The 14,272-nt window shown below is 35.9% G+C and overlaps 1 protein-coding gene across 1 annotated transcript; it reads right to left on the bottom strand.

The window, feature by feature from the left end:
- Positions 1–224: 224 nt before the first annotated feature.
- LOC109218847 (protein SAWADEE HOMEODOMAIN HOMOLOG 1-like) lies at positions 225–7,334 on the bottom strand. The gene is made up of 9 exons (XM_019383244.1): positions 7,056–7,334; positions 4,160–4,245; positions 4,013–4,058; positions 3,793–3,928; positions 2,853–2,916; positions 1,786–1,837; positions 1,456–1,599; positions 701–820; positions 225–628 (listed from the first exon to the last, which is right to left on the bottom strand). Exons 1-9 carry the CDS (start codon positions 7,119–7,121, stop codon positions 572–574), a joined length of 771 nt encoding a protein of 256 aa, XP_019238789.1. The 5' UTR covers positions 7,122–7,334; the 3' UTR covers positions 225–571.
- Between the last annotated feature and the right edge of the window lie 6,938 nt (positions 7,335–14,272).

Below are 14,272 nucleotides of genomic sequence, written 5' to 3'. Positions count from 1 at the left end.
AAAAAATAAAGAAATCCTAAAGGAATTTGGTAATTTTATTTATGGTTCTAATTTGGTAACTTATTTATTAATCTTTGCCTATCATTATTATAAGACATTTTCGGGACTAGCTCAAAGATAGGCGGGCGCTTGTAAAATGCAATCGATGAAATTGTTTCTTTCTGCCAAGATATGGATAAAATCTATAAACAAACACGTTTTGCCAAGAAAAACTTCAAAAAAACTTGCCAAAATCTATGGTCAAACAGAGGCTTAAACAATCAATAATGACATTAAAGTACCATCAAAATTTTGCTTTTCGCATGTTGTTTTTAGAGCTAATTATTCACAATAGACGGCCATGTTAAGCTAAACAAGATGTTCTCCCCATTTAATAGCTATACACCTAAGGCAGCAATTCACCAGATGGATTTCACAGATTCTTTTGTATCTCTCAGATAGAGGAGTAGGATCAAAATCCGGGAGCAGGGGTGACGGGATCATCGGATTTTTTTCACCTTGACTGGAATCGATTCTATGATTGAGTAGCATATGCTGGCAGCATGTAGTATATTCAAAGTTCAAACTACAGTCATGGGCGCCCTAATATGCTTGGTCGAACACACAATCGCCTCAAACGAACTGTTTCCTGAAGCAAGAAATTGTAAAATCTGGTAAATTCAGTCCATCTCCATAGTGTATGCTCATTACCAATACCTACCTCGGTGTCATCACGACCATATCGAATCACAAAGAGACATCTGCAGCCCCTTATGTCATGCAATCTCTTTTGAATCTCTACAACATGAGCTTCAAGATATTTTGATTGGTTCTTTCCCTCCTAGTTAATGAAGATGAACAGAACACAAAATAAGAAGTTATCTGCACTACCCTCAAAATGAAATAAGGATTTGACCGATAAAAGTTTAAAGCTATGGATACCCTGACTGAGGACCATGGAGAAAGAAGAATCTTTCTAAATCATTTTGTGTTAGTGGGGCACTTGGGCATTCGAAATACACCGGTTTTAAAATGACACAATGTTCCTGATTTTTGATGATTTTTCAATCTTTTCTATTAGCAGTTTAGCACACCACCCAAGCAACAAAAACAACTACGCCCCGGTCCTAAACAAAGTTGGGTGGCGATATGAATTCTCACTTCTTTCTTCAAGCTCAAGTCATATCATTATCATGCCACAATAAATAATAGTAGGGAAAATAAGTGTGCGCGCGCGCGTGTGTGTATGAATATCTATATATATATATATATATATATATATGGTTCTCTAACAAATTTAAAACCTATTCCTAACTAATAAGTATCACTTATATGAATCTTTTTCTTCCATTGTGCACGCCAGCCTAGCACTCTAAGAAAATCCTTTTTTCTTGGTAATCATGAATTGAAAATTCAAATATTTCTATGTTTTCCTTGTAGCAATATTGGGAAAAGAAATTCCAATGGAAAGGGTACCTGGAAGCACAAAACAAGATCTCCAACCTTCACTTTGTTACACTCTGAATGTTCAAGAGTAACAGAACGCTCGCGAACTGCCTTTCTTATGTTTACCCATTCATCCTCCTCCGATCCAAGGCTCACAAATCTCACAAGAACCTCCTGCAAAAATATTGAATTGGTTATCGCAAACATAAATAACGGATTTGATTTCTGTTGTAAATGAAATATAATTAGGAGCTACTTTAGAGTCTTGCTAAAAAGTTCATTAAGATAGGTTTAGCATATTCCACAATGCCTGGATTCGGTTATATGGTGTTAGTTCCAGAAGAAATAGGAAATGCTTACAGGTTCTCCTGAGTTAAGAAATCGGTGAGAGATAAACGAATCAACATCATACCTGTAAAATCCAGAAGAAAACACTCTATTAATCATGTCACCAACACGTACTGATGTTTTCGACTTCATCAACCCCACGAGCAGTGGCGAAGCCACATGGTCATGAGGGTGGTCAACTGACCACCCTTCGTCGAACAATTGCACTGTGTACATAGGTAAAATATTACGTTTTAGAGGTATATAACACATATTGAACACTCTTTGTCGAAATATTTTTTTTTACTCTTTGTCGAAATATTTTTTTTTTACTTGTATTAAATTTGAACACCTTTGAAGAAATTTCTAGCTTCGCCACTGCCCACTAGGATTGTGTAATTAAGGTAAAAAAATTTGGCAAAACTGGAAAACAACTCCCCTTAAGAAACAAGTTTTCGAAAGAACTAAAACTAAGATGATTTGAGAAGTAGACTTTCACTGCCTCTTATTTGAACACTTGAACTCACAAACCACACATAAAAAGAACAGAGTTTTCTAGTTCCATGTGTTTAAAACGGATGGGAACTAATATAGCACAAATTTCAAAAGAAATAAAATAAAGACATTCTCCAACCAGCAGTCATTGAACACCATCAAAGGGAAAGCAACAAAAGAGAAAAACAGATAAAACTCACTGAAAACAAAATATAGAGAAATAAGACATTTTTGGTGGACATGGATGTCATATTCAATCAGTTAACTTCATTTTATGGAACCTTTTAAGATATGGACGTCACAAACAAAGACAATATGCAAACAAGAATACTTGGATGGACGTAGTTCAGAATCGATGTAATTGAGACGACAAAGTAGAGGATGGGAAGATGTGAGACCAGACCAATTAATTCATTACAAAAAAGAAAATGATTCTGAACTCACAAGTATATGCATCCCAAAGTTAATGTTAAGGAGCTGAAAATGTACAGTGCTGATAAAACTCAATTACGTATCCAAAATGATATGCTGAAACCGCCGTGTACCCGGTAAGTATTTCCGACTGTAAAAGACCAAAACCTTCTTGCTTGCTAATGTAATCTTACCATGCCCCATCTCTTGAAGACCTGGCCTCAAATTCTAATTCTGATTGCGCTGGAACTTTTTGGCCTGCAAAAAGTTTGTCATGACTATATAAAGTACATTTCTGATGCCAAAGGAAAAGCAACTCAAACGTTAAAAGAGAAAGGAGCACCAGCTATTCAGAACAAAAGAATTTCAACTATCTATATTAGAGAAGAAAAAAAAAAGAAAAGGAAAAAGAAAAGGTCTAGGCAATTTAGGTATCTCAACAATTATTCACTTTCCACCTACTGAAGTACCAGATCCTCAACATGGTTTCTCCATCTAATTCTATGTCAGTTGAATGTAGCTTAAAGTGGATGTTAAGCTTTCAGTTGAAGTGATAAAGGAAACTAGACAACAGCAAGAAAATACAACAACATCATACCTAGTGTATTCCCACAAGTGGGATATGGGGAGGGTAGTACGTACGCAGACCATATCCCTACCTTGTGAAGGTAAAGAGACTATTTCCGGAAGACCCTCGGCTCCATAAAAGCAGTAAGAAATAGTAGAAGATAAACATTGGAAAACAATACAAAAGAAAGGGGAGGACCTGCGAAAGATAATTACTAATTACTCAGCTGGAGCTGAAAAACATCAACAAGCCAAAACTTGTTGGGAATATTAAGAGTATCTTATCTCCCCAACAAATTTAAAGACAAAAATGTGAAATTTCGACATAGTGAATATTCAATGAAGGAATCAAGAGGCACTAATGTGCACTTAATTTCTCCAGAGAAAATAGTGTTTGTAGATAACGTTGTACTTAGCCACATAAGTCCCATATAACCATCATGTCAAATTGCTGGCGACATAGAAAACATATGTTGAAAAAGACCTTCTGCCGTACTTGGCCACATAAGTCTCATATAACCATCATGTCAAATTTCTGGCAACATAGAAAACATATGTTGAACAGACCTTCTGCCGTATGAGAGCTTTCATTTGCTTTATCTAAAGCACATCTTTCTGTGACGTCAGGCAGTTTTTGGTTCGCCTCAGCTGAATTATCCTTCAATGGACAGCATTGCAACTTGTTCTGAAACCAAGTTTGGACCTAAAATCAAGTGAAATAGTTAGTGCCATACGAACCTTCAAGTCACAAGAACAGATCCTAGAGAAAGGCTATTGAAATATGAACCTCAGTCCATTTAACAATCGGTTTTCCTGCACGACCTTGAGAGCGCCTAAAAACATGCCGAGAAGTATGCATTAAAGAATATACATGTACGGATTGTGAGTATGCAAAAAGAAATTACTTGGTTCAAAGTGAAAACAGAAAACTCACATGAACGTCTTTGCCACTTTCTTGCAGAATTCTGGGTCACAAACTTGTTCACTTGATTCGGTAACTAAGTTCTCCATTTTCTCAATCTGCTCGAATGAAGGATTTGGGAAAACGATGAAAGATTTTCAGTCAGAAGAAAATAACTGAACTAGAGTTGCATCCAATGGTATTTGATTCCTGACGCTCAAAAGCAGCAAAATGTGATATGTACAAAAACTGCTAGGCAAAACTGAAGTGCTTGCAGTTTGCAGCCTCAGTTTGCAATCTCAGTGAAACACGACAAACGTCTTTTGATATAAACATTCAAGACTAACATTTCTACAAAATTATGCAGAAAGGACATAACTTTAATAGACCTTAACTTCTACATTCTATTAGCAACCAATATTTCTAGCTCATTTAAATACTCCACAATTTTCTTTCTTTTGTGATATTAAATGGAGGAAGAGGGACAGCAACTTATTAACAAACTGAACTAACTGTGATACGTAGAACGTAAACTAAATCAAACCCACTGGTTTGCTCAATTCCAACAGCTGAGACTTGCTAACCTTTTGCAAGAGACTACTGTCTAATTGGTTTCATCCTTCAAAACATTGTCGCAGAGCGTCTTTAACTATTTAAACTTTTATATTAAGTCATTCATACAATTCAATATGGAATCAAAACAAACAAAGATCTTGCGTTACACTTTCACGGTTACATATCAACAAACTATATCCCAATGTTTGGCTCAAAGGAAAAGGGGAACTAAAGTCATCCCGCATGTAAGAGACATGTCACAAACTTAAATAAATAAAAATATCTCCGCTTTAACAGCTTAAATCATAATGCGATGATGTTCACACAATTCAACATGATTTAATCCAGAGAGCGTCAAGCGCAGAAAATTCCTCTATATCTATCAATGAACTACACCTCAATTCCAAACAAGTTGGGGTCACCTATATAAATCCTCTGTATCCATTCATTAATCATTTATTATGGTATGACTACTTTTACTCTAAATCTCAACCTACCGCAACCTCGGCTATTTTTTGCAAATAGGCAGAGTGATAATGCATACTTCATACTACAAATATATACTCCATTTGTCTCGATTTATATAACACTCTTTCCTTTTTAGCCTGTCCTATAAAGAATGGAACCTATCTATATCTAGAAACTATTTAATATTAAACTTCGCATTTTACCTTTAATGAGCTAATTTATAGCCCCAAAAACATACTCTGACCGTTCCAGTTTATGTGAACCTTTTCGCTTTTCGAGATTCAAACTATGTAAACTTTGAACAACAATTTGAAATGCATTTTTTCATCATATTGTTGAGCAGGACTAAGACAGAATACGTGGAGTGTAAGTTCAGCAGCGTTTCGAGAGAAGCGGACATGGACGTGAGGCTTGACTCTCAAGTCATTCCCAAGAAAGGGAGCTTCAAGTATCCGGGGTCGGTTATCCAGGAGGATGAGGAAGTTACACACCGTATAGGGGTGGGGTAGAATTAGATAAAATGGAGGCTAGCGTCTGGTATCTTGTGCGACAGGAAGGTGCCCTCGAAACTTAAAGGTAAGTCTTATAGAGCGGTGGTTAGACCGGTCATGATGTGTGGTGCTGAGTGTTGGTCAGTTAAGAATTCTCATATCCAGAAGATGAAAGTTGCAGAAATGAGGATGCTGAGATGGATGTGCGGGCACACTAGGTTGAATAAGTATTAGGAATGAAGATATCCGGGTGAAGGTGGGCGTGGCCTCCATAGAAGACAAGATGCAGGAAGCTAGGCTTAGATGGTTCAGGCACGTGCGAGGAGAAGCATGGATGCCCCGGTTAGGAGGTGTGAACGGCTGGCTTGACCGGTGTGAGAAAAGGTAGAGGGCGGCCAAAGAAATATTGGGGAGAGTTGATCAGGCAGGACCTGGTGCGGCTTCAGATTTCCGAGGATATGGCCCTTGATAGAAAGTTATGGATGGCAAGCACTAAGGTTGTAGGTAAGGAAGTAGAAGGCTAGCATGGGTTCTGTCTTAGGCTGCTAGTGGCTTCAATTGTGTCCATATTACTTCTTTAGGGTTGCAGTTTAGGTCGTGGAGGCTAGTCCGATAGTGTAGTGTCTTAGGATGCTAGTGGTTCTTGTTGTATCCATATTACTCCATTGTGTCTGTAGTATAGTGCCATTGTTACTGCTTATTGTTATTGCTTTTCTCTCTATTTTCTGGTTATTATGTTGCTGATGTTATCTTTCTTTCTTTCTTGCTTCCTCTGATATTACTGCGCCACTGCCTCTTCTCATCTTCTTGAGCCGAGGGTCTATCGGAAACAGCCTCTCTACTCCTCCGGAGTAGGGGTAAGGTCTGCGTATACACTAGCCTCCCCAAACCCCACTAGTGGGATTCCACTGGGTTGTTGTTGTTGTTGATTTTTTCATCATATTGACATGAGAAGAATTGCAATTTATAGTAATTCCTATGGCATGGCATCAAAAGATTGACCAGAACCTGTCCCTGACCAGCTCGTAAGTAGCATCCCCCTGCTGGTCGGCACACTTTTCGTATAATTTTTGAATATCTAAATTTTAACTTTAAAATATTGAGTTAATCTAATTCAATTTAGCTTCAAAGATTAGTCAAATTGACCCTCCAAAAGTGAAGATTCACATAAAAATGGAACATAGGGAGTATCATTTTTTTTGGAACATATTAATAAAGAAAGTGTATTACATAAATTAAAACGGAGGGAGTACAATTTTTCAACGACCCTAAAATCCAAACATGAAAAAGATAAGCAAATTTTCTAATCAGAGATCAAAATATCAACTTAATGCATACTTCAAAATACAAACATATATCATCTTAATACAATTCTTCAACTACCCGTCAAGAACAAACATGAAATGGAAAAGTACCTCAGCTTGTGAGAAGCCAGAGAAAGACCCAATTTGTCTCTTTCTGGGTCGAAGTTCCAGTTCCATTTAACAGTGGATTTGTACGAAACCCACAAATTTTTTCGGAAGAAATTATAGTAAAAGAGAGAAATATAGGATTAAAATATAGGGTCGAAGGTCCAACTCCATTTAACAGTAGATTTGAACGAAACCCACAATTTGGGCGCCTATTTCAAAATTAAAGCTGAAAAACGTACCGAAATGAGGGTGTGAAAAGAAACCTAAAATCTCTAATTTAAAATAAAGTAATATTTATCTCGCCATAACCTTTGATGCTAGCTTAAAAAAAAGTTCTAACAAAATATTTTTATTTATTTATGTGTTATAGTAGAAAAAAATATTAAAGTAACAGATAAAAGTTATTTGATTAAGAAAATATCACGCTAAAAATTAAATTTTGAATAATTTAATGGAATGAATTCTTAAGAACTGTGAAAGTTAAAACGTAAGGCAAATTACCTTAAAAACCTCCCTAAACTTGACACAGATTATTAGTTACAATCTTAAACTATTCGTGGTCTTAATTACCCCCTCAATTTGGCCTTTTGAGAGCCATTACCCCCCTTGGACGCTGATGTGACAAAGAGTGTGGGTGCACTAGCCTGCCACGTGGATTTTTCTGTATATCTGCATTTTTTGAAAAATAAAATATATTTTTACCTTTTTAAGTATATTACTTTTTTAGATAATTTTTTTCGAATACAATTTATAATAAAACTTGGATAAAATTATATTATTTAGGCTAAATTTTTTTATTTGGCTAAAAATAATAAAGTCTTAGTTAATCTTTTTTTGAATTTGACATGAAAATAAAGATTTATACAATTGAAATAAATAGTCAAGGCATCTAAAAAGTTATAAAAAATACATAGTTTGAAATTAATTATTTTGGCTATAATTTTTTATATAGCTCTAAATTACGGTGCTCTATAAGCAGAGGCGGATCTAGGATTTCTCATATATGAGTGCACTACTAAAAAAAGGAAACAAAAATATATCTAGTGGGAATTAATCCCTATACCTCTTGGTAAATAATAAATCAACTTTTTACCAAGTACGCCATTCAACCTTCTTGGAGCATGGGTACCAACAATTAATATTATACCAATTTTAGAAAATATGTACATAAAATATCTAATTTTATGGAAATGCCATGGGTTCATGTGCCCTATAATTAAGCCTATAAATCCGCCCTCGGTTATAATGTTTTCGTGCACAATCCGATGAGATTTGACTCCGAAGCACCGAAATTCTTGATTCACGACGTCGAGTATTTGCATTTTTTTGTCAAACTCACGAACCATAATTTGATCTGTCATTGTATGTAAACTTATCGAGGTTGGTGTTAGAGACAAAGATGCAGGTTCGGCCGAATCCAATAACTTTAGTTCAAACTCTATATTTATCTTAAGAAATTTATTTAATATGTACAAATTATAAATTTAGAACTCGATAACTTAAAAGTGCTACAATTCTAAACCCATAAGCTTCAAATCTTAACTTCTTCAAAAAAAAAAAAATACGAAAAAAAAGGCATGATTGGCATATAATTATATATAGCAACATGATTTGCTATTCCAAAATTCCGACTCCTAGTGCTTTAGTCCCATTTGAAACAAGTTTAGCAAATATTGATAAATGAAGCATGGATCTTATAGCAAACTAATTCTGTATCGATAAATGTCGTACAAGACTAAGGTTTCATTTGTTTGCACAGGTCTGAATTTTAATCGTTCGGATTTCAGATATTAAGTGTGTTTGTTTTTAAAATCTGAATTTTAATTATTCTGATCTTAATCGTTAAGAATATTTTTTTTTTTACTTCATAACCACTTAATGGGTCTGAATAGGGTGTATGATTAAGATTTATAACAGAGACTTAATTTCATTAAGATACTATCATCCATATTCATTATTAACTGCCGCCACCGCCTACCATTATCAACTATCACCATGCCATCCACCACCACCACCATCATCCTCAATCATAGCCGCCACCATTGTCGACTACCACCACCCACCATCCCCACCACTCCCACCACCATCATTCTCAATGACAACTAACACTCATCCATCTCAACTACCACAACTAACCACCACATCACCATCAACAACAATAGCTGGCACTGGCCATCATTATAAACTACCACCACCCACCACCATCTTCCTCAATCACAACTACTACCACCACCACCACCACCTGCCATTATTAACTATCACCACCCATCACCACCACCCTCAATCATAATAGTTACCACCAATCACCACTAGCTACTACCCTAAACTACTTCCATCAACCAAATCTACCACCAACCATCGCTTTTAGTCGGCATTCACAAGCACTATCATTAGCCATCACCACCAGCAACTATCATATTTTAAAAAGCTATATATTTTATTGATGGAATATTAGATTAATTAGTATTTTATTTGAATTTTATGTTTATTAATTTTCAAGTAAAGGTAAATTTTATGTATTCAGATATTAAAAATCAAACAGTCTTAATCATTAAGTATTCGGATCTTAATACACAGCTTAACATTCAGATGTGTATTCAGATTCAGATGTATAAATCTTAACACACATCTTGATATTCAGACGTGTATTCACATTCAGACGTCTTAATCTTAAAAAAAACAAATGAGGCCTAAGATCTGTTCTAATTTAGACATTTAAGAGGAGAAAAGACGGTTGGGGCTCAAAATAACAAGGTGTCATACGGAAGCTAATAAAACAAACTTTGGCGTTGATAAATTATTAGATAACCGGGGGGGGGGGGGGGGGACTAAAAGAAGTGTAATACTTTGATATTGACTTACATAAATTTATTAATATAAAAGGAAAAAACTTATCAAGAGAATAAATTCTCCCCCTAAATAATATTGTTAAGGACTATATTCTGGATACTATTCTGTTGTCTTTGTGTGAAAGAAGGATCCTCAATTTATAAAGGTCCACAAGCGTTCCTCTGTAAATATGAAAAAGATCTATATTTGTTATGAAACAATAAAAGAAGAAGAAGCGTATTGCGGGAAAAAGTAGGGAGAGAGAATTCTTATTGGTTAGGGATGAATTACAATGGAATAGGACCCCTCTATTTATAGGGAAACCTTCACCTTAAATAAAACTATTTATAACACTCTCCTTTAATGTCTATTCAACACATAATGTACCTCGTTAAAACCTTTAACTAAAATAAAACCCAGTGGGAAAAAAAATTCTAGAGATGGAAAAAGAATACACATGTTTAATAATACGCCTTATGGTTGCCTCGTTACAAACCTTGCAAGGAAAACCCGGTGGAACAAAACCTTGTAAGGGAAAAAGAATACAACGCATATTAACTCCCCCCCGATGAGAGCATCAATTCACATCCTTGAGCTTTCGTATCCCAATCTTGTACATTAGCTTCTTGAAGGTTGACGTCGGTAGAGATTTGGTGAACAAATCAGCAATATTAACTTGAATGAATATATTGCACCTTGAAATAATTATTATTGATAGATATATAATATCTTCATAAAATGCCGTGGAATGTCCTTTTCAATATCTCCATAGAGGTATTCTCGCTATCACATTATCATGCTTATAGTTATAACAAGATACATATGTGCTCAAATTGCACTTAGGATGTGGTACTTTAGGACCAAGAATTGTATATGCTTTAAGCAATTTAAATCCTTCTGGAATTTAGATGTACAAATGATAATTCATTCCACGTAACTTTTTCTCAACAGTTTATCCTGTCTCCCCCTCATGTTAGAAAAACTAACTTTCTTCCTCAACTTTGGAAATCCATCTTTGTGCGTTATGGTGTTAATCAAAATATACACCGCATATCAATAATAATAAGATGGAATTATTTGGTTCCTGACCATGAACCACTTGTGAGGGGAGAATGTAATGTATTGTCGTATATAACCTATATCAAACTGATATAGATAACTTTGTTCTCACAAGCAACAATTTAGCTATTAAGTGGAGGCGCTCAATAAATTATTTTGCTAAATCAATTGTGATGTGAACCAACTTATCAAGATGAACAGTCTTGAATAGAAAATCTGGAAATTATGCTCTAATTTAAATTATTGAGCAAGTTACCTCGCAAACACCAGGTTGTGGGTTAATAATAATCTCACATGTAACCATCTCATAGATGCATCTTATGTAGTATACATGACAGGTGAATGGGCCCATATTCACCTTTGATATTTCAAGTATTCATCTGATTCAATTCCATTTTTTGTTGGTCTATTAATTAATGAGAACAAGCAACATAAGAGAATTCGTAAAGAATTTTCAAGTTCTTTAATATTTATCCATGTGAATTCTCTTTTATTTTTTTCACATCAGACTTAAATTGATATGGCTAAACTAGTTATGTCAACTGGATAAATTATCAATATTGATAAGTTTCAGGTTTACACCAAGATGTGTGCAATTATCAATAAACTCCAAGTTTATTATGATATAAGTTTTTATATCAATAAACTTCTATTTTATTGTTGCATATTTGTGTAGTACAAATTGGAGAATAAAGCGGGTAATTTTTTACATATATATTACCCCGCTACAAGTTGTAGTAATGGAAGATATTAAATTTTTCATTTATTTATAGTCTCAATATAACCAATCGCTTTCGCGGATACTTTAGAAACTCAATTAAGTTTCTTTGAGACTTACTACGACACAATAAATTGACATGATAATCAATCGTATTCCTCCAAAATAGTAATAATTGGCTCTTCCAGAGCTCTCAACTAATTTTGTACTACCACATATTCATCAAAATCCATATGGTGAATATTTTTATTTAAAGAGAAAGTTATATCATTATGGTTATGGTCAAAATTATATGCAAGATCCGTTTCTTGCATTAACGTTGTCTTTTAATAATCACAATGCCAAAATATTTTGGCGTACGATAAGTACGTGACTAATGACCATTTATGCCATAATAATGACATTATTTTCTTATTTCCTCTCAAACCTCCTTCTAGAGGTGAGTATGGTATATACCACTATGTGACGACCCGACCCGTCGTATCAGGTATTACTGCCCCGTTTTCCTCATTTATTACTTCTTCATGTTTCATTACCGGTATGTGGTGAGTTAGAGTTGATTCGGATTGGTTTTGATAAGAAATGAGACACTTAGTCTCTTTTAAGAAGGCTTAAGTTGGAAAAGTCAACCGGATGTTGACTTATGAGTTAGAGGGCTCGGATGTGATTTCCGGCGATTCGATTAGCTTCGGGAGATGATTTGTGACTTGGGAGCGTGATCGGAATTTATTTTGGAGGTCCGGTGTAGAATTAGGCTTGAATTGGTGAAGTTAGTATTTTGGCAAATTCCGATTAATAGGCGAGATTTTGATATAGGGGTCGGAATGGAATTCCGAGAGTTGCAGTAGCTCCGTTATGTCATTTGGGATGTGCGTGCAAAGTTTCAGATCATTCGGACGAGGTTTGGTAGACTTTTTGATCGAATGTGCATTTCGGAAGTTTTTGAAGAACTTAGGCTTGAATCCGATGTGATTTGATAGTTTTAGCGTTGTTTGATGTGTTTTGATGATTGGAACAAGTTTGAATGATGTTATGGGATATGTCCGTGCTTTTGGTTGAGGTCCCGGGGGCCTCGGGTGAGTTTCGGGGTGGTTTCGGACCATTTCTAGGCCATTTTTAACTGCTGGTTTTTGGCTGCAGCAGTGTTCTACGCGATCGCGGGGAATTGGTCGCGATCGCGGTGAGTAAAATGTGAGAAACGTGCCAATGAATCGTGATCGCGTGAAGCCTTTCGCGATCGCGGAGAAGAAATATTCTGTTGCGTTGATCCCACTTCGGAAGCTTATATCTCACAATCTATAAGGAATTTGGAGATGATCCAAAAATGAAATTGTAGCCCTTTGTGTCTAGTTTCAGAAATGTAAACTAATTGGAATTTAAAGTTTACAAAAAGTTATGGTGCTTACACTATAGGCTGCCCGGGAAGGTCTCTAATACATAGGGATGACTTTGGAAGCTTATATCTCGAAATGTATAAGGAGTCAAATGAGCAACATATGAAATTATAGCTCTATGTGTCTAGTTTTCAGAACATCAAACCATTCGTAATTTGGAGTTGTGTGCAAAAAGTTATGACCACTATACTGGAGGCTGTCCGAAAGAGCTGGGAACTGTTCATCGCGATCGCGAAGCATTGTCCGCTGGAAAAATAAATCTCCGGATGGAAAAATTTTCCGCGATCGCGAAGAGTAAATACCTGGGCAGAATGTTTTAAAACACGCCAGTCGCGATTTTGGGGTCATTTTACACCATAATTCCTCGTTTTTGGAGATTCTTGAAGGAGATTAACGAGGGATTCAAGGGGGAACGTTTGGAGGTAAGTTTCATGGACTCAAAACTCGTTTTTATTGTGAAATCCATCTAGGAAATCATTGAATTTTTGCTAAAATGGAGGAATAGGGCTTGAAATTTTCAAATTTTAAATTGGGATTTGAAGGGTCAATTGTGGATGGATTTTGATGTTCTTAGTATGTATGAACTCGTGAGGAGATAAGGAATCCGGTAATGTGAATTTTCTAATTTTTCGAGAAGTGGGCCCGGGGCTCGGGTTTTTCCAACTTTGTGATTTTCGATGTTTTTCGAGTCTTTTCGAATGGGTTATGTTTCCTTAGCATATTGTGATGTATTCGCTCTGATTTTTGTTAGATTCAGCGCGCGTGGAGGCCGATTTGAGGGGCAAAGGCGTCGCGGGTTTGAGATTTCACCGGTTCGAGGTGAGTAATGATTGTAAATGATACTCTGAGGGTTTGAAACCCCGGATTTGCACCCATAGTGCTATATTGAGGTGACTTGCATGCCAGATAGAGAGAGTGGGGTAGAGCACCGTTGGGGATTGTGACTTGGTCCGTCCCGGTTGTTGATTTTACCGCGTATTTCGCTATGACTTGTTGTTTTTCACTAGGACTTGGGCTTATTGCCATATTTGGGGCTTATTGCCGACTGTTTGAACTTCCTATGAGCTATCATCACTATTTTCCTCACTATTTGAAATATTATTTGAACTCAGTCCATTCTCATTACACTCTTTCATGAACTCAGCTATATTTTTACTCAACCTCGAGTTTTAGCTGATATTTGAACTACTGTTTGAGTTGAGCATTATTGTTTCTTTACT

This window comes from Nicotiana attenuata, unplaced genomic scaffold, assembly GCF_001879085.1.
Source record: "Nicotiana attenuata strain UT unplaced genomic scaffold, NIATTr2, whole genome shotgun sequence".
NCBI classification, from domain to species: domain Eukaryota; kingdom Viridiplantae; phylum Streptophyta; class Magnoliopsida; order Solanales; family Solanaceae; genus Nicotiana; species Nicotiana attenuata.
The sequence above is the reverse complement of the archived record's forward strand: the minus strand, read 5'-3'. Positions and strand labels throughout refer to the sequence as shown.

Excerpts from the sequence above, each read along its gene's own strand:
- LOC109218847 (XM_019383244.1), bottom strand. The coding sequence starts at position 7,121 with ATGGAACTGGAACTTCGACCCAGAAAGAGACAAATTGGGTCTTTCTCT. Across the intron at positions 4,246-7,055 it reads CTGGCTTCTCACAAGCTGAG|ATTGAGAAAATGGAGAACTT; the intron begins GTACTTTTCCAT and ends TCATTCGAGCAG. Across the intron at positions 2,917-3,792 it reads AAGCTCTCATACGGCAGAAG|GCCAAAAAGTTCCAGCGCAA; the intron begins GTCTGTTCAACA and ends AACTTTTTGCAG.